This window comes from Chelonia mydas, chromosome 10, assembly GCF_015237465.2.
Source record: "Chelonia mydas isolate rCheMyd1 chromosome 10, rCheMyd1.pri.v2, whole genome shotgun sequence".
NCBI classification, from domain to species: Eukaryota; Metazoa; Chordata; order Testudines; family Cheloniidae; genus Chelonia; species Chelonia mydas.
In genome coordinates, this window is record NC_051250.2 from 19,897,743 (window position 1) to 19,918,254 (window position 20,512).

The window sequence follows — 20,512 nt, forward strand, 5'->3', positions numbered from 1 at the left end:
CAGACAATGTCAGAGTGCAGGAAAGCACAAAATGACTGGGAGGAGAGGTGGCGGGCTGAAGAGAGTAAGTGGCAGGCTGAAGCTGAAAGGTGGTGGCAGCGTGATGAGAGGAGGCAGGATTCAATGCTGAGGCTGCTGGAGGATCAAACTAATATGCTCCAGCATATGGTTGAGCTGCAGGAAAGGCAGCAGGAGCACAGACTGCTGCTACAGCCCCTGTGTAACCAACCGCCCTCCTCCCCACGTTCCATAGCCTCCTCACCCAGACGCCCAAGAATGCAATGGGGGGGCCTCCAGCCACCCAGTCGCTCCACCCCAGAGGATTGCCCAAGCAACAGAAGGCTGGCATTCAATAAGTTTTAAAGTTTTAAACTTTTAAAGTGCTGTGTGGCCTTGTCCTTCCCTCCTCCACCACCCTTCCCTGTGCTTCCCTCCTCCACCACCCTCCCGGGCTACCTTGGCAGTTATCCCCCTATTTGTGTGATGAATTAATAAAGAATGCATGAATGTGAAGCAACAATGACTTTATTGCCTCTGCAAGTGGTGATCGAAGGGAGGAGGGGAAGGTGGTTAGCCTACAGGGAAGTACAGTGAACCAAGGGGTGGGGGGTTTCATCAAGGAGAAACAAACAGAACTTTCACACCATAGCCTGTCCAGTCATGAAACTGGTTTTCAAAGCTTCTCTGATGTGCACCGTGCCCTCCTGTGCTCTTCTAACCACCCTGGTGTCTGGCTGCACGTAACCAGCGGCCGGGCGATTTGCCTCAACCTCCCACCCCGCCATAAATGTCTCCCCCTTACTCTCACAGATATTGTGGAGTGCACAGCAAGCTGTAATAACGATGGGAATATTGGTTTTGCTGAGGTCTAACCAAGCCAGTAAACTGCACCAGCGTGCTTTTAAATGTCCAAATGCACATTCTACCACCATTCTGCACTTGCTCAGCCTGTAGTTGAACAGCTCCTGACTACTGTCCAGGGTGCCTGTGTATGGCTTCATGAGCCATGGCATTAAGGGGTAGGCTGGGTCCCCAAAGATAACTATAGGCATTTCAACATCCCCAACGGTTATTTTCTGATCTGGGAATAAAGTCCCTTCCTACAGCTTTTGAAACAGACCAGAGTTCCTGAAGATGCGAGTGTCATGTACCTTTCCCGGCCATCCCACGTTGATGTTGGTGAAACGTCCCTTGTGATCCACCAGTGCTTGCAGCACCATTGAGAAGTACCCCTTGCTATTTATGTACTCGCTGTCTTGGTGCTCTTGTGCCAAAATAGGAATATGGGTTCCATCTATGGCCCCACCACAGTTAGGGAATCCCATTGCTGCAAAGCCATCCACTATGACCTGCACATTTCCCAGGGTCACTACCCTTGATATCAGCAGATCTTTGATTGCGTTGGCTACTTGCATCACAGCAGCCCCCAAAGTAGATTTGCCCACTCCAAACTGATTCCTGACTGACCGGTAGCTGTCTGGCGTTGCAAGCTTCCACAGGGCTATTGCCACTCACTTCTCAACTGTGAGGGCTGCTCTCATCTTGGTATTCTTGCGCCTCAGGGCAGGGGAAAGCAAGTCACAAAGTTCCATGAAAGTGCCCTTATGCATGTGAAAGTTTTGCAGCCACTGGGAATCATCCCAGACCTGCAACATTGTGCGGTCCCACCAGTCTGTGCTTGTTTCCCAGGCCCAGAATTGGCATTCCACCGCATGAACCTGGCCCATTAGCACCATGATGCCCACATTGCCAGGGCCCGTGCTTTGAGAGAAGTCTGTGTCCATGTCCTCATCACTCTTGTCACCGCGCTGACATCGCCTACTTGCCCGGTTTCGCTTTGCCAGGTTCTGGTGCAGCATATACTGCTGGATAATGCGCGTGGTGTTTAATGTGCTCCTAATTGCCAAAGTGATCTGAGCGGGCTCCATGCTTGCCGTGGTATGGCGTCTCCACAGAAAAAAAGGCACGGAATGATTGTCTTCCATTGCTGTGATGGAGGGAGGGGCAACTGACGACATGGCTTACAGGGTTGGCTTACAGGGAATTAAAATCAACAAAGGGGGTGGCTTTACATCAAGGAGAAACAAAAACAAATATCACACAGAATGACCCCCTCAAGGATTGAACTCAAAACCCTGGGTTTAGTAGGCCAATGCTCAACCCAATGCTCAACCCACTGAGCTATCCCTCTCCCTGGTATTTCTGGCTGGACTGAATCTCCATTAAACTTTTCAAGGTGCCCCTGACAGACCTCAACAAAATGATTGTTGGCTGTTGATTTCACAGAGGGGGGAGCAAATGAATACAAAACAAATCTGGTGTATTTCTTGTTTTGATCCACTCCATCTATCTTTTACATCTTTGACTGGCAGCAGATAGTGCAGTAGGACTGCTAGCCATCCTCATCTCCTGCCTGCTCTCCAGAAGATGGTACAATAGGACTGCTTGCAGGACTAAAGAGAATGACCTGGTTGAGTCACTCCTATTTTAGTCCCTGCGCCCATGTCTGCCCAGGCGCTCCTGACCGACCATACCAAGGCAGCCAGGAGCACCTCGGATGTGACGACGATGGTTATCAGGCCTATTGCACAGTCTGCTGTCACAAGGTAATGTGTTGCTGCTGTGTAGCAATGCAGTACCGCGTCTGCCAGCACCCAGGAGACGTACGGTGACATTGAGCTGAGCGGGCTCCATGCTTGCCGTGGTATGGCGTCTGCACAGGTAACTAAGGAAAAAAGGCACGAAACGATTGTCTGCCATTGCTTTCACAGAGGGAGGGAAGGAGGGTCTGACGACATGTACCCAGAACCACCCGCGACAATGTTTTTGCCCCATTAGGCATTGGGATCTCAATGCAGAATTCCAAAGGGCAGTGGAGACTGCGGGAACTGTGGGATAGGTACCCACAGTGCAACGCTCTGGAAGTCGTCACTGGCCACGGTACTGTGGAAGCACTCCGCCGAGTTAATGCACTTAATGCACTTAGAGCATTTTTTGTGGGGACACACACAATCGACTATATAAAAACAATTTCTAAAAAACCAACTTCTATAAATTCGACCTAATTTCGTAGTGTAGACATACCCTTAGTTAATTAAGATTAAATTTCCTGAGTGTCCCCTGGTGGACAAGCCCACAGTACTCTATAGTAGTACTTTGTAACACAGTACTCTATCATAATACTCTGTAATAACATAGTACTCTAAGGCTATCTCTATACTGTGCTGCTACAGCAGTGCCGCTCTTAAGTTACACAATGTAGCTGCTCTTTGTTGGCAGGAGAGAGCTCTCTTGCCAACAAAATAAAACCACCCCCAACAAGCGGCGGTAGCTATGTCAGCGGGAGAGTGTCTCCCGCCAACAAAGAGCTGTCCACACTGGCACTTTTTGTCAATAAAACTTTTGTTGATCAGGGGTATTTTTTTCACACCCTTGACCGACAAAAGTTTTACTGATGAAAGTGCGGTGTAGACATAGCCTAATATAGTTCTCTAGAAGAGAGTTTCTAAGCATCCAGTCACCTTCCAAGCAGCGGGTGAGTATTTTTAGGCAATCTTAGTAGCTGTTGAATAAATAATTCTATATATCTGAGTCCAATCTAACAAAACCCAAAGTGATACTGGTATGGAGAATTGTTTCAGACATTATAGAAATTGGTGCATGTAGCACTTTCCCAGACAGGTCACTAATTAAATATTGAGGAGATTCTTCTCAGAAGCCAGGAAAAGAGGAGATTCACTGTAGGAGATAGGATTACTAACTGCTCAGAGGGTCAAATGCTGGTTTTCCTCACCCCATGGGCATACAAGGCTCAAAATACAGTGAGACTTGGACAATTCCACTGCACAGGGTGGGGCCAAGCTGTGGAGAAGACACATAGGAGGCTCTGCTCCCCCAAAATGCCATAGATGATGCTCTCTGAGGCTCCATGGAGGGGAAACAGGGACAGATTCAGGGAGTGGCCAGGACAATGGGTCAAAACTATGAGGATTCTATAGCCTATATTCTGACACAAGGAGCATGCAGGGACCACAGCTACTACCACAGTCCCTGGACTGTAGCGGTGGCTACATGGACATCCTTCATTCTTAAGGCTAAAGTGGATCTTCAGTGGTGCATAGACTTTGCACTGGCCTGTTTCTCAGGATTTCCCCTCTTGTATTGCCACAGTCAAGGCCCCAAGCAAGCAAGAAAACAGTTTCCTACCTATGTCCAGCCTACCTCCAGAATGAGTAGGTCAGCCCACAATGGGGCCAAGATCTCCCGTGTGTGTTAACTGTTACTGATTAACAGAGCTCTGGTGGCATAGCAGAGGTTCTTATTTGTTTATATTTACACAAAATAATAATGATGACTATTTGCATTTAAACAGCACCTTTCATCTGATGATCTGGAGGCACTTTATGAACCATCATTTTTACAAAGTTAATTGCTTAATTTTATTCTGATTTCAATGTCCTTTAAACGTGCTAATGCATTCTCCATTGCTACTGTCACTGGACTGATATAAAACTGAAAACACTGAGCTGATTGCCTATCCAGAGTTCTTAGAGATGAAGAAATGGAGGCCTTGTAACAGAGCCCTAAACGTCAGCTCAGAGATTAATGGATTCAGGATACTTACCTTCTGTCTGTAGAATGAATTAATGTTATGAATCATGTCTGTGGAGGGGTTTTCCTGTATGTAGGTTTCATCACAACAGGGACAAATCTACCTGAATTACACTGGCTGACACATCCCTATGATTGTGTATGCCATGCCACAAGGTAGTTTCATTCTTTATGTACTCCAAAATTAGCAGCATGGAGGGAAACCTCTGCATGGATTCACTGTAGCAGCATTGTTCACCTCTCCTCAACCTGGACTCTGGTGGACAGTCCTTTGAGAGGTTAAGTATCCTTAGTGGGAGAGGTGACAGATGGGGGGTAGCACAGGGAGGACCAAGAGTGTGGCCAAGGGAATGAATTAATTTCAGGTAGCATTAACTTGTCTCTGGTCCCATTGCCCAGTGATGCCATGCTGCCCAGGAGCTAAATGATTGAGACAATGATCCCTAGAGCAAATGTAGATGCACAAGGCCTCCAAGAAGATGAATCCTGATTGATCATCTGGATTCCTGGGGTTCGGGGATAGGACCACTCTCTCTGGCTGGGGGAGGAAGACTGGACACAATCTCCACCATGCTAATGGAACAGTCCCAGAAAATCTCTGCAAGGGGATCATCACAGATTGTACACCTCTTTCAAACTGCCTCCCCTGGGTATTTCTGCAGGAAATCAGAGTGATCCGGATTTACATAGCTGCAAGCACAAAGCCCAGTTTTGCTGTCACTGACATTGATGATGAAACTCCCATTGACTTCAGTGGAACAGGACTGGGTTCTGTGTTTGTAAATATAAGAGAATGGGTGTTACACTTCTGCACCAGTTCACCACAAGACCAGTTCACCCCTGAAGTAGCTAAGTTGGCTTCAGTGGCGTTGCTCCAGGAATGAGCTTGGCCTCATAGTCTGAAAATACATAAAAGGTGGAATTCCCTGTTGATTCTTCTTCCTTTTTTGAATTGTTTTTGCTAAGATGTGAACAGAGGCTGCTGTCACATTTCCATGAAATTACTTGAAGATGAGATACTTTTCCATTTTGTCAGTATAAAAAACAAACGTTTTTGTACAAAATCCCATAAATCCCCAATCAATAAAGTGGTTTCTTCAGGCCAGTAAAAATATACTTAAAACACTGCTCCTGCTCTTCATACAACTCATTACATTTTGCATTTTTGGGAGCACATAATCGTTAGAACTGCTCAATGAGCCACCTGTCTCACTGGAAATTATTCTTTCATTTAATGAAGAATTTTCTTGAAATGATTTTCTCAAACATTTTGCCCTTTATGAACTGACAAAATGTGGTTAATTAATGTTTCATTGCTGATTCTGTAGGGCAACTAAAAGAATTATCCAGGGACACTTGCACTGTTTTTTCATACACTTCACCCTCCAAGCATGCATTTTTCATCTTTGAATTCTGAATGAATTTATACTATAGCTTTAATCTAGTTATACAGCAGAATGCTTCTCAGGGAAATGAAATGGCTTTATTTAATAGCCCAAAAGGAAAATAATCAACTATTTTGCACTGTAGGTTTTCTACCAAAAGGGGCTTATCCTGATGCAGATTTTAGCACCTTTGGGCTCAGTTTTGCTAGGTGCTAAGATTCAATTTGCACAGTGACTGAGCACCCTCCGGAATAGTCACAGGTGCTCAGTGCAGGTGGGCTTGATCCTACAATGCTATTTTTTTTATTACTGCCTCTGGACTGGCACACACACATAGTCATAAGTAAACAGTGGCTCCTATAAGAATCACACTGTAAAACATAGGAGTCAATGACCAAACACAAAAACACAAGGAGAAAATTACATACTAGAAGTGGATGATGCCACAGGCTATTGGCAGGAATTTATGTTCAAAGTGTCCTACTTGACAGGTCTATCAATATTATTTTTCATAAATTATATTTAAAGGATATATGAAAGCTAATGAGGAACTGTCCCAAATATGACACCTAAGCCCCACAACTAACATTTCAAATAATTATTGGTGTACACTCACCCAAATATTAACACTGAGTTACATCTACATTTAATTTACCTTTCTGTCATGTATAAAGACTTTAAAATTCATTAACTCTTTGACCTATGAGTATTTTAACAAATTTCTTTGCCAAAACATTTAATCAGTGCAGCAATGATTTGCTATTTATTTGTTGCAGTAACTTTCATTGTTTTTGCATTGTACTCTGCATAATATATTGGCTTTGCCCAGACACCTCCCACATTTCTTCAGACCACTCCCTTTTGGGGGAGGTTTTTTTGTTTTGTTTTGGGGGTTTTTTTGCAGTTTTTCTATTTTTGTGGTGTAAACTGAGTTGGTAGAATAATAAGTCGGAGGTTTCAGCTCGTGCATAGAATGTGGAGGCAGGTTGGGCAGTAAATTGCAACTGTGGAACTCAGCTAGAAAAGGAGCCGGTATGTAGGAGGAAGTCTAGCCATACTGAATTGGGATAGAGGGAATGAGGGAGGAAATAAGTAGCTTCGTGGTCTCTTTCCACTTCCATCACCAGAACCCAAAACGGTCCCTCCAGGCCAATCTGCACTATCAGGGTTCTGTGGATCTGTAAGTAAAATTCCAAGGACCAAGAGGGACCGAAGCAAGAAAGCAGCCGCTCAAAGTAGCATGCTTCCTTCTACTAATGGCCGATTTCTGAGCGAAAATGTGTATTCTGTCATTGGAAACAGTATTCTCCCTCTGCCTTCTCATACCATCCCTGCAGCTCCTTGGAGTCCACAGCTGTAGCGGAAGGAGCTATGCTGTTGAGGAGAGAGGGGTACCTGTGTGGATATCACAGAATCTGCTAGCTTGGAAACTAGTCATTCTGTGAATCTTCAAGCTCTCTGGGGTCTGTGGGTCATGCTCCTGCCCCCTCTGTGAAGTAGGAAACCCTCTCCTCTTTGAGAGCTGCATGCAACACAGGCTCGACCTTGGGGAATTTTTAAGTGTTATTTCCTCTACATAAGGAATATTCTACAAGAAAGGAAGATCAGGGCCTAACACAGGTAGAAATAAATACAAGAAGAGAATTCAGATAAATAAAAGATTCTGCAATTGTATCAGAAATACAAGCACCGTTACTTGTTTCTGATACTGGTCAAAGCCATCAATCATTTATAGAAACATTCACGCAGCAGAGTTTTAGGGCCCACTCCTGCTCCGACTGATGTCAATGAGAGTTTTGCTATTGACTTCAACTGGATTAGAATCTATCCTTTAGAAAGGATAAAATTCTTCAGTGGGAAGTATTGTCTTTGCTGCACTGATGAGACAAAAGCTGACTTTCCTCAGGGAAGAAATACAATATAAATATGTTAATAGTAATAATTATAATAATAAGAGACAATAATAATCTTGGATTTGACTCATCCTTCGATGTCTGTCTTTCTGCCTATTAGAAAATAGCTGCCAAAATAGTCTACTTGATTTACTTGAGCCGATATCGTCTACTGCAGTGAGATTACTTATTGCTGTTTTATCACTTCAAATATGCTTTGTTGGTTTCTCTGTGTTTCTTTAAAAATTAATGTACAGGTCTTTTAAAAATAGAAAGATGCTAAGAATTGTAATTACTTTCTCGGTCTATTTAAAGCCTATCTTCAGACCTTCATAAAACCAGCAGATTCACTATTTCTGTAAAGAGATATTTAATTGCCATACCCTTGGGTTAGATCCTTTCCCACTTTTCCCAGTGGGCTGGCACTGAATAAACCAAAATGGTTTTGTCTATGATATTGCTTGGAATAGATACAGTTACTAATACTTAGCTCTTAATACTGAGCTTTTCATCCAGAGATCTCCAAGCGCTTTACAATGCATCCTTATCCCCATTTTATAGAAATGGAAAATGAGTCACAAGAAAATTAAATGACTTGCCCAATGTTATACAGCAGGTCAGTAACAGTGAGGAGTAGAACCCATGTCTACCGGCCAGTGCTCTACTCTCTTGACCACACTGCCTCTTTAGTGAAGCAAGAATCTTTTTCAAAATTAAATCCATTTGGTTGAGAGGCTAAGGGTCTACTCAACATCTGGAACTTCAAACAAGTTTTAAAGTTTTTTCACATGGTGGCATTAAATACTATTTTACCACCAATCTCTTTTCTTGTGTAAAGCTTTGATTTTCTATTCTTCTTACACTTTACCTTTTTCTCCACCTTTTGGGGTCCTGATTCTTCACCGCCTTGTACCTTGTGTAATAATTTACTCCTGTGCAAAGTGAGCATAAAATGCTACCATTCTGATATGTTAGGAATTTTTTATACTTACTTTGCATAGGTATCAATGATAATGGTCCCTTCTCAGTGCAGGGGGATGGATTAGATGACCTCTCAAGGTTCCTTTCAGCCCTACAGTTCTATGACACATGATGCAGGGTTGTGAGGAACTAGGCCGTTTGTCTCTGCATTTAGTAGCAAAACTCTTCTATGGTTCCCCAGAACCTGAACCATATGATGCATTAGCTTGAGGTAAATTATCAATGGCAAACATACATCTAAGGCCTTGCATACATGAGAAAGTTGCATCAGTTTTATTAAAGATGTGATTTTAAATCTATTTAGTCAAACTAGTGCAAACCTCTGTGTGGTAAGTCTTATTTCAGTTTAAGCCAAGTTTATTTTCATTTTAGCTTAAATCAATTAGAAATCAATTTAAACTGAATTAAGGCACTCTGAAATAAGAGTATGCATGCACAGATTTGCACTAGTTTAACTAAATAGGTTTTAAAACTTATTTAAGATAAACCAGTGCAACTTTTCTCTTGTTGACAAGGCCTAATTGTCTATGGGCCCAATCCAATAGCCACAGAAATCAGTGGAAAGACTCCCATTGACTTAAATAGGCATTGAGTGAAGGCCTTAGTATCGTGCAGATTCTTCAGTTACACATACATGACACTCTTCAATACAATATACACACAGACAGACATAAGTGTATGAAAATGTTTCTCCTCCTTTCTTTACCACAGATCTAATCCTGAGCTTCTAAACAGCAGGCATTCAGCCCCCTGAATGACATTGCTTTGTATATATAAACCACAGTCACCTTACAATAGGGCTTTATTTAGAAATGTGGGTGTACACTACATACATACATGGGAGATTTTCAGCAGCACAAAGAGTCATTTAGGGGACCTCTCCCATTGACAATCAATGAAACCTGGACTTTTAAACTCCCATTAGTGCCTTTGAAAATCTCCCCCATGTTGTTTCATATGTTCTTTATTCCTTTGGCTCATGAGTCATCCATTTATGATTAATTGTGTTTTTTGTTATTTGAACTAAATTGTTTAGAAACCTTTGGACCTGGATAACTATATAGTGAAGTTTATTATTAATAATACTAATTAATAATAATAACTTATGGTGTCTGGGCAGTAGATTCCCACTCATTTGGATGTTGGTTTGGATTAAGGCGTGTTTTATTTTAGCTTTGCAGAAGCTTTAGTTGAATCTTTTCTGCCATGGACAGTCCATGGTATTTAAACAAATCCATCTGCCTTTTTTCTGTAGTCATAGAGCCAATCCAGCAAGGTGACGACCACCCTCAATTCCCAGAGAAGTCAGAAATCACAGAACCACTCAATGTGATGTAGGACTGGGCCCAAAAATGCTGTGTCTCTGTTTGTACATGTGTGTCTGACTGTCTGTCTGTAAAGGGCTATGACAATATAAGAATCTCAGGAAGCTGACACACAAATTCAGGAATGAATTGTCATTTACCTTTTTTCTGTCTAATGTACACAAGTATTTGATTAACATCAACAATGATAAATGTGACTCCAACTTGAAAAACCTTAAACTACCTTAAAAACAGAATGACAAGAGTGACAAACTCTTGGAGCTGGGCATTGTAGGTATTCGTCTTGGCAGTCCAAGTGTATATCCCTACTGCTGTTTGATTTTTTTTTTAAATATTACATCAGATGCTGGCCAAAGGATTATAAAACATTATGAAGTCACGTTAAACATTCTGAGACAGATTCTGTTCTGTGATGAGGCTACACTGCACTGCTAGCAAATCTGGTCTTAAAACTGACTTAACCAGCCAAGGGGGGATTGCCCCAGGTCAAGAGTGACCTCTAGGGGTGTGGCACTTGAGTAGGAGCTCTTATGCCTCTCCCCCTTCCTGCCAATGCCAGAGCAGGAAAAAGAGTGCAGGGCTAGAGGAATGGGACATGCCTAATCATGCCCTTGTGCTATACTACTCTTCAGCTATTTTTTCAGTCTCTCCAGGCTGCTCTTACTCAGGGAGGGGGACCACCTCTGCACAAAATAGCACCACTAACATGACCTGGTTTTGAACCAGTAGTGTAAATGTAAATGATTCTTTTTCCCATTACCTGAGAAATCTAGTTCCCCCATATTATGCATGTTCTGGCAACGGCAAAGGAGTTATATGTTTCTCCAACAATCTCTTATAAAATGTGTGCATGTATTACATAGTGCATATTTTCAGTGCATAGATCAGCCACACTACTCAGTGGCAGAGCAGTTAAAATAGCTGCCATCATAGCCTTTTGGTAAACCAGGCAACAAGCTTTTCAGAGACTTATCAGCAAAACACTCTGAAACAAATCCTCAAGTGGGCCAAAGCTCTACCTAGTGCCCTTGCAGAGCTGGAGGCAGAGGTGGCATTCAACCCCTGGCACAAACTAGAGCAACCACAGGACTGTTCTATGCCAGCTGGAATAGCCCCACAGGGGTTGTTCTGATAGCCCAGGATAATTGGTGTTCATTCCAGGCTGACTGCTTCTTGCCAACGGCACACATATGACATACCGCATATGTTGGGAGGGTAGAGGAAGAGCAGGTGGCATAGAGCTGGCTATGCTGGCCTTATGCTACTGGGTAATCCCCATGTTACAGGGGAATTTCCAGTTGCCTGGAGAGAGGATCTGACCCCTTTATCTAACCTACCATTCTTATTCAAAATTAAGCAAAAAAGAAGTATTGAACTAACCACTGCAGCTTACATCTGACATTGTTACCATCAAAATAGGGATAGCACACAAATTCCTAAAGCTTAGTGAGTGAAAAACAGAATATTTGTTGTTTGTTCTCATATTAAATTGCAGCAAAGCTCTTGGTTTGCAGTCTCCTGACATGTACTCCTGTTTGTGCTGACCAAAATTGGGGCATTACCTTGTACCCTGACTTTGGTTCTAAACTTCATAACAATAACAAGCAGAAATGTACCTGTGGAGTGTGAGGCTTAATAGGATACTGTGCTACTCATTCATTTCTGTGCGATTATTTCATTGGATTGGCATTTTGGTATTTACCCAGGAAATTCTATAACCCTACTCAAGCCAACACAGTTGATTCCAAATGAAGTTGTGTGTATGCTAATGATGGCCAAGAAATACATTTATGTATCTCTGGTTCAGTGAAGCCTTTCCAAAATTATATTATAAATATCACTTATAGAGAAGGTTGTCACCACACTATTATTATGTGCTGGAACTGCTGTCCATTCACAAGTCTGACTGCATTTTATTGTTGAGCACAAGAACTGCCCTAGCTGCTCCACACAAGAGAAATTTTCTTTACATGTGAGTAAACAAGCCCAGTGCCTCACGAACTTTTAAAAAACATGTCTTACAACAAAGCTGTTTCAGACTTATATGTGAAATTAATTCAGATTGTCACACTTTAGGGGGCCAGATCCTCAAATAGTGTAAACCAGCATAGCACCATTGAGGATCTGGCTAAAAGTGACTATTGTAGAATAAGATTTACTACAGTGTTACACTTAATTGCCCTAAACGTTACAACCAATAAGTAAGTTATTTCTAGTTTTGCAAATCTAGATGTATATTAGCAAAGAGTTCCTTCTCCTTTAAATGTTAAATGGAAACTACTTGGCTTCCATTATCCTATTTCCATTACATTGGCTTTCATCACTTTCCACCACATTACCTACACAATCAAGTGACTTTAAAACAAATGTACGTTACCTGGTTATTATTATTTATTTGTACTGCATTTGTGTCTAGAAGCACTAATTGGGGAACAGGGCCCTATTGTGATAGGCACTGTAAAGATAGGCAATAAAAAGATCATCTTAGCCCTGAAGAGCTCACGATCTAAGTTATGACAAAATGCAACAAACAAATGAGACAAACAAGAGAATAGGGAAGGCAACTACATATGGTTATACTGGGCATCTGATTTTGTTAATAATAACAATAAACACTTCACATGTTCAAAGTGCTGTACCAACATTAAAAGCCAATTTGTGGCACTGGGAGGAGTGACTCTGTTCTGACTCTCTACATTTTGCTTCCCACATCTTCTGAAGAGTACTTCTGCCACCTCTTTCTGCATCAAAGCACTTGGAATCACCTTACAAAGTCAAAAATAAGATTTTAAAATCAATGTATAAATCTGATTAGAAGTCAGTGCAGGCATCAGAGCAGGAAAAATGTGCAATGATCATTTAGAACAGCTACTGTAAATAGCCTCTCTACAGTATTTTAAGCATGTTGAAGCCTATGAACCAACAGATCAATTATTCAAATAGTAAAGCCTCATAATAGTACTGAAGGTGACTGGAGAACAGACTAGCACCTCAGTACTACTCTGGGATATAATCTGTAATGTTCTTCAAGTGATTTAAAAAAAAAGTCCTCAATAAAATGGGGCTAGTGTGAAGCAGTGGAGCTCCACTGGCTAGCATCTGGGCATGTGAGTCAAGACACCTGAGTTCTATTCCTCCCTGCCAATTACTCTGCCAGTGAGTGGTTCTGTGACTTTAAGTTGCTATTCATTGGGAGTCATAAGTGATCAGCAGTTCCGAAAATCATGCCAGTCACCTCTCTAAGCCTGAGTTTACTGCGTGGAGATACTGGAATGGTAATAATATAGATCTTTGTGGACTTTGGATGAAAGTTACTCTATAAGTACAAATTATCATTATTACAGATGCTACATGGTCACTAACAGTCAAGATCTGACTGTAAAACAACACCAACAGGCTTATTTTTAGAAACAAGGAGAAGAACACAAGTCTATTCCATGCCACAGAAGCAGTAGAAACTGTTGCATGTGTCTGAGTCAACCAACATGATTTCAGTCTTGTTCAGTTCAGTTTTGGAAATCGTTGAGCCACTCAGTCCTGAACCTACTCCAGGCACTGCAACAAAACCAATGCTGCAATTGAAACATCAGGAGTGTGGGAGAGTTAGATTTCACTGTCATCAGCATATGAGCTATGTGATAACATATTCATGGAAAACTGAAGCCAGAGGTAAAGTCTGAACCCCGCACACAGCCCTGAGAAACACTGCAATATCTTAGAAACTTGAGCAAAGCAGGAAACAGTGGAGAAAATATGATACCAAGTTGTTGCAAACCAAAGATATTAAAGATATTCTAGTAAGACTTCACGATAGACAATATCAAAAGGTGGATGACAGATCTAGGAGACCAGCAAACGTTATGACCCACAACCTGTCTTAACAAAGAAGTTATTGCAGACATTGCATTCTCCACAAAGCATTCTCCATGGAGCATAATCAGAATCCTTGCTAAAACTTATCATACATTTTGTCCTGCAATGAATGCACAGCTTTTCAGTGACTTCCTTTTCCAGGATGTTAGCCACGAATGGTTATTTAGAAAATGGGAGGGAATTTACAGGTTTATCAAGTTGTGCCGGGAGGTGGCTCTGCCACCAAAAGAGTAACAGTTACCAATATTGGGACAGTCAGGAGTCCTCCTGATAACTTGAATTGATAGCTTTTATCCCTATACCTATTCTTATCATCAGCACTTTGGAATGGATGTGTCAGCTGTTGCATTCTGAAAAATGTTGATTTTACTGACAAGCACTCTTGCACTAAAGAGCTTTTATTGAGCCAATACATACAGTACATCTATTATTATACAATTGAATGAAGCACAGTATTTCAGTACCCTCCGACTGAACATAGGAATGAATAATATGGATGTCATTTGTACCTCTCAGACATGAAGCCTATAAAATGTTGCCAATATTTGTTAAATGCCATATATTAAATCACATTGTATAGACATCAAAGGAAAACTAATGTCCCAATTATCCTTCCCCATCCCACAGCCTCCAAAACTAACATCTCTGCACTTCACTGAGCTAAGTGAGTGATTCATTTTTCAAAGATACAACAAAGTGACTTGAGCTGCCTTAGAATGCATCCAGCCCGAGGTTCCCTGTCCATTCTTAGGGTCAATGGGGGAAAGACCTTTGTCTTGAACTCAACCCAGTTCAGAAAGCAGAGTCTCCCACCAGTCTCAAAGGGCAAAATGGTCACACAAACCTTGCCCAGCCCCAAACAAAGCAAAGGCTGTTTCCTTTTGTTACCAAGAACACATTGCCCATTTGCTTGTATGTATGCATTGCCAAATCTAAGCAGAAGGGGATCAGGTCATTACCCACTGCTGATTGAACACAATATCTATCAAACAGAATGTCACTTTAAATCACTATTCTCTCCCTACCCCCACCTTCCTCTGGTTTAAAGTGCTGATGCAGGAATCAGGAAATAAGCAGCAGCTCAGCGTTTTCATCCTTTGCACTAGCAATCCAAAGCACTTACTTCTCCCCAGCCCCTCAGCTTTCCACTCAGTCTCCTCCACTGCCCCGTAGCGTCTCATTGGTTTCTCTGTCTCCGTGCTGGCAGAGATGGCTCTCTTTAACTCCACGCCTGAGTGCATGGCTACTGCCCGGGCAATCTGTGTGCATGGGGCTCCCCTGTTTACTCCATCCGAGCCGGGGCTGCAGGGCTCCGGCTCAGCCCTTTCCTGGGCTGGACTGGAAGGCGCTGCTGAGCTCACTGCACCTCGTCGCCGAGGTGGTACCCGAGGAGGAGGAGGGGAAGGGATGCAGCGCACATGCTCAGTGCGAGGATGCTGTCTACAGAAGCGCTGGGTGAGAGCAAGGGAGAAGGGGAGGGGGAGGCAGGAAAACAATGGGAAAAAAACATGCCATGCGGGGAGAGGAGGTCACTGGCTGGGGATTCTGCCACAGGTTGGGAAGGACAAGGGCTGGGGATAGTATTTTCCAGGCAGGGACACAAAGGAAGAAGATCCCCCAAGCGATTGTGGAGGAGGATGCTTCCCACTTCACAAGGAACCTCCCTGCAAAGCCCATCTCTATGATCCTATCTCCTGACCCCTCCCCAAAGCTGCTCTCCCCACCAGGCACTGGCTAGCTTCCCTCTCCGCCTCATACACATACCTAGCCTAACCCCCACCCTCTATCATCTTCTGTTCATGCCCACTTCGGCTCCTGATCTTTTTGAGGGCAGCTGGGTGGGTCACTCACTCTCCATCTTCATTCCTTCTAGAGAAGTAGCCAGGAGTAGTCAGGAGACATGGAGAGTCTGACCTCATGGTCATTTGCATGATCCTGGAATCCAGATTTATGAACTCTTGACTAGAAGTTTATTCTTCAGGGCAGGGATTGTCTTTCTCTTTTTGTGTCTTGTGCAGCGCTGAGCACATCAGGTTCATGTCACAGCTCATAAATAATAATACCATGGAGAGCTAAGCTTTACTTTCACAGTAAACCCTCCAGTCCCCCCGTGCATTTCAACAGCCTCTGCAAGTGTTCTGCAGAGCTCCACACTTTCTAGCTTCACTTTCAGCAAAAGCCAGAGGATCGCACCCAAACAAATGATTTGGTTTTGCATTTCTCATGAACGTGTAGGTTCACTGTCTGTGCAGTCTCCTGGGATTAGAAGAGAAGGAAATGATTATGCAGAAAGCTAATTTCCAACTGTAGCAATTATTAGTTTTATTTTATTGTCTGGTGAGTGGGTAAAATTTTCTAATAACACTTCTCTTTTCAATTATGTAGTGCCTTTCATCCAAAACTCCCATAGCACTTTACTGTTAGTGATATTACATTGTGCAGATGAGAAGCCCAGACAAAGCATAGTTAATTACCTTGCCCATTGCCACTCAGCAAGTCAGTGATAGAGTAAGGACCAGCACTGACATCTTCTGCCTCCCCAGTCAGTGTTTTAACCACTGGACCACACTGTCTCCTTATGAACACATACATAAAAAAGCTAAGTGAGATCAAGTGACTGATTCATGACAACTGATGGATTTCCAGTAATTCTGAGCCTTTATTTTCAATTACAGACATACAAAGGGGTGTAGAAAGTGTGTGGAAGGGATTTCCAAATATGATGCTGGTTGTCTTGAAGTCAGCATTGGGGGAGTTATTTTTAATTTCGGAGCAGTAGGGGCTGCACAAAAAAAGCAAAATTCAAAATTGTAGCATTGAGAGAATCTCTACCTAGTTGCATTTCTGCTTTTCAGTGAATGAAGCCAGCTATCAAACTAGAATTCCTTGGACAATATTTTAGAAAGCTTGCAGGACACCTGGCTCCTTCCCTCTAATCTGCATTCTGTGGAGATTTGCTGGGACTATTTTGGGTCCCGGACATTCTGGAATTGCTCTCAGTGACTAGGAAATGCTGAGTCCTGGCAGATTTCGGCCTTTAGTGAGAAGGAGCCCAGTGAGAGCTGTGAGTCAGAAGCAGCGTAGCAGGTGGCCGAACAATGCACAGCTAACTGGGTGACTATGTGATTGCCTGAGGGTGGCTGTATTGGCTCACTTGAAGGAATGAAGAACAGAGGAGTGGGAGGAAGACAAAAGCCTATCTGGGATAGGAGCCAGGTTTAGACTAGGAGATAGAGGCTGAGTGGGGAGGAGGGCCAATATGTGGATGCATCTGGGCCCCATTTAGGTTTAATCCATCCTTTGGGTGCTTTTCATAATTGAAACCCAAATGCTTTCTTTATGAGATGGAGGAAGAATCTAGGAAAATAATCAAATATTTTAAGATCTGAGTTTGCTAACATGAAAGAAGAAAGAAATAGCAGTAGTTAGAAATCATGATACTTCGAGAAATGAACTGTAGGTGACAGAGCATATCAGTCAATTAATCATATTCTGATAGTGCTTTTACCTATGTACCTTTGATACAGCTACATAATAATATTGGGGCCTGAACCTGCAAACAGTTACACATGTGAGTATTTGAGTAGTCCCAATGAGTTCACATGGAAGCATTTGCAGGATTGAGGTCTTAGTTAGGAAGAAATTAAGTTGCTTATGTTCTATTATTTTTGCTGTTGTGATTGGCATCATTTGCAGTAGAATTAATTTCCCTGCAGCTAATGATGCCCTTGAATGCACCTCAGAAAGATATTTACTCTTATGCCCACAAGGTTTATTCTCTTTTACTGAATGCAACATGGGGAAAGAAACTACGAAAATCTCAGTTCATTCCAGTTTTTCAGAAGTTTGAGATGTAGAAAAATAAAGATGTCCTTCAGGTCTGATTTATATTTCTCTCATGAAATCATACCACCTGTCTGCTTTAGTTTCCTGCCAGTTCCTACAATGATTTATTCATCAAGTAATGTCATCAGGTACTGTGGCTAGTCATTTGAAATTGGACAGTTTGTGTGTCTGCCAATCTATTACCCCCTTACCCTCCAGTACATACCAATGATCTCATGTAGCAGCCAAGACACTATATATAATGTTTGCTCTTTACTCAGAGAATGGCAGCATGCCATGTAAATCCGGGTAGAAGAAGGTGTGTGTGAAGAATCTTTGGCTTCACATAGCTTGCCAGGGATCTATAGATTTATTTTTTTTTTGCTTCAGGCTCCCACAGATCCTCTGTTTATGGGGGTACAAGAGGCCTTGTTCTTTCCACATGTCTCAATCTCAGCTCAGTGAAGGCATGATACAGCAAAGAAACCACTGCAAGACCTCATAACAATGTAGAAGTGTTTATTTCTTTACGGTATTTTTTCACAGGAGGGAATGGTCTCTCTCTAATGTCCCAGTCTCAAATGCCTTAGGCAATTTATTGCTCAGGTTAATTTAGTGAGATTCAGCAGAAAAGTTGGCTACGTTTGTTTCATGGTTAGCCTATTTAACATCTGGGGGAAAAAGATTCTGTTTTCATCAAGCGCATTCATTTTGGAATATGCTTAAGATGCTGTAGGCATATACTTCTTGAAACCAAATCTAAAATCAGCTGACAATATTTTCCTTGATGTTTATCACAGATGCATTGACCCCAGTTCTGAGCTGTGGCTCAAAGCAGCTCACAAGGCAAGGGGGGAAAGCACTTCATGGCCCATTTATGGGACAACAGATTCAGGGCTGGCTGGGAGATGATTTGAACTTTGGTGAAAGCTAGAGGAGCCAGAGGGCTGCTATAATTTACACTCAGCTGTAATGGCCCACAAGAAACTTTTGTCCCTGAGAATAGCCAGATCACAGCAGCACTTTCTTCATTCCCCTTTCCCTGGGAAAGCTCCTGGCATAGCCTTATGACTAGCATAACGGGGAAAGGGAGGCAGGTCTATATTATCCTGGCAATCTGATGACACCAATGATATTCTCCAAGGGCCAGATCTGGCTAGTTCATGGCCACAGTGGAAGCAGGAAGTAGGGTATCTGTTCTTTTTCAGACAGTGGAGTCATTCCGACATAATGAAAATATTGGTAAAACTTCTGCAAAGTTTTATATTTATTCATCATTAAAATTAACATTTCTAAATTTGATCTAGTGAAGTAAAATGAAATTATGGATTATATGTAAAAGTATTTTATCTTTTGCTTATATTCATGTATACTATACACTGCAGTGTCTGATTTTAATTTCTTGTTGGAGGAGGCCAGCAGATTTTTTTGTTTTTGTTTTTAACCTTATTGAGGCTTTTAGATCCTGTTTATACTATAGTTGAAATCATACTAGCAACAAGTTGTTGACTCTAGCACAATTCTACCATCGTTTCTTAGTTAGCTTGGCCAGGGATTTTTTTCCGGAGCAACTTGCTAGCCAAACCATAGACTCTGTAGCATGATATAAAAACAAACACCCTAGAGAGCTTTATAGCATTGTTCTAAAACCCAGTACAGCACAGTTTATATGAACTAATTCCTGCTTATACTGGTACCATCTGCACTTGAATTTCAACCATGTCAATTCTCCCGCAATGATTCAATTTTGTAGTGTAGAATGGACCTGCCTGTGTTTTCAGAGTGTCCATGAAGTCTGGGCCATGTCCACGTGTGCTCTAACCAGATTCCCCAATACAGATGAACATATAGCATAAATGAAATCAATAGCCTGGGAAACTGGATCTGTGAACAAGACCACATTAAGCATTACATATAATCTCCTGTCCTCATAATGTCATGAGCCATCTACCCAGACAAATTTACTATGTAAGGAGATTGGGGTATAATACTTCAATGCCCCCAGTGACATTATAATACAGTTTGATCTTGCCAGTGTATATGCAACCAATCACGTCACTGATTCATGTTACTGCCCTATAAAAATCAGGGCTCTTTCTCTCTTTGTTTCTGATATTGTGTCTATCACATTTTCTTTTAAAATTTATAATATTAGGCAAAAGTAAATTTAATTAGTTTCTTCAAAGTATATAAATCCTAATTAAAAATAGTGGGACAAGCAGTCGCTTAGTATCTTTTTGAAGTTTATAACTATGTTCAGTTGTGTGCTGTCATGAAAGAAGAACTCTTAGAGGCACTGATCCTGCCCCCTTCCACATCAGTGGGAGTCCAGAGGGATGCAGGAGTCTGCTCTCCTTATGCAAGATCAGGGTCATGGCTACTAGATTAATGTGTATCATGTCTCAGTATTGATATTACTTCCTCATTATGAATATTTCCCATACCATGAATAGTTACTGCCTTATTTATGTATTTGCATGCCTATTCCAATCAGTAATCATTCCTGTAAATGTATTTTAGGCTAAAATAACTTCATATATAATTCAAACTAGTTGCAGGTAAATAATTGGAGTGTTACTCATTTCCCACTGCTGCTTTACATTTCGGCCAGGATTGGAAA

At 42.1% G+C, this 20,512-nt stretch overlaps 1 protein-coding gene across 1 annotated transcript in view; it reads right to left on the reverse strand.

Moving 5' to 3' along the window:
- BMERB1 (bMERB domain containing 1) overlaps positions 1–15,761 on the reverse strand; it is a 99,213-nt gene extending 83,452 nt beyond the window's left edge. The window contains exon 1 of the mRNA XM_007058142.3: positions 15,191–15,761. Within this exon, the coding sequence (XP_007058204.1) occupies positions 15,191–15,308 (118 nt within the window). The 5' untranslated portion in view covers positions 15,309–15,761. The remainder of the gene's footprint in view (positions 1–15,190) is intronic.
- Between the last annotated feature and the right edge of the window lie 4,751 nt (positions 15,762–20,512).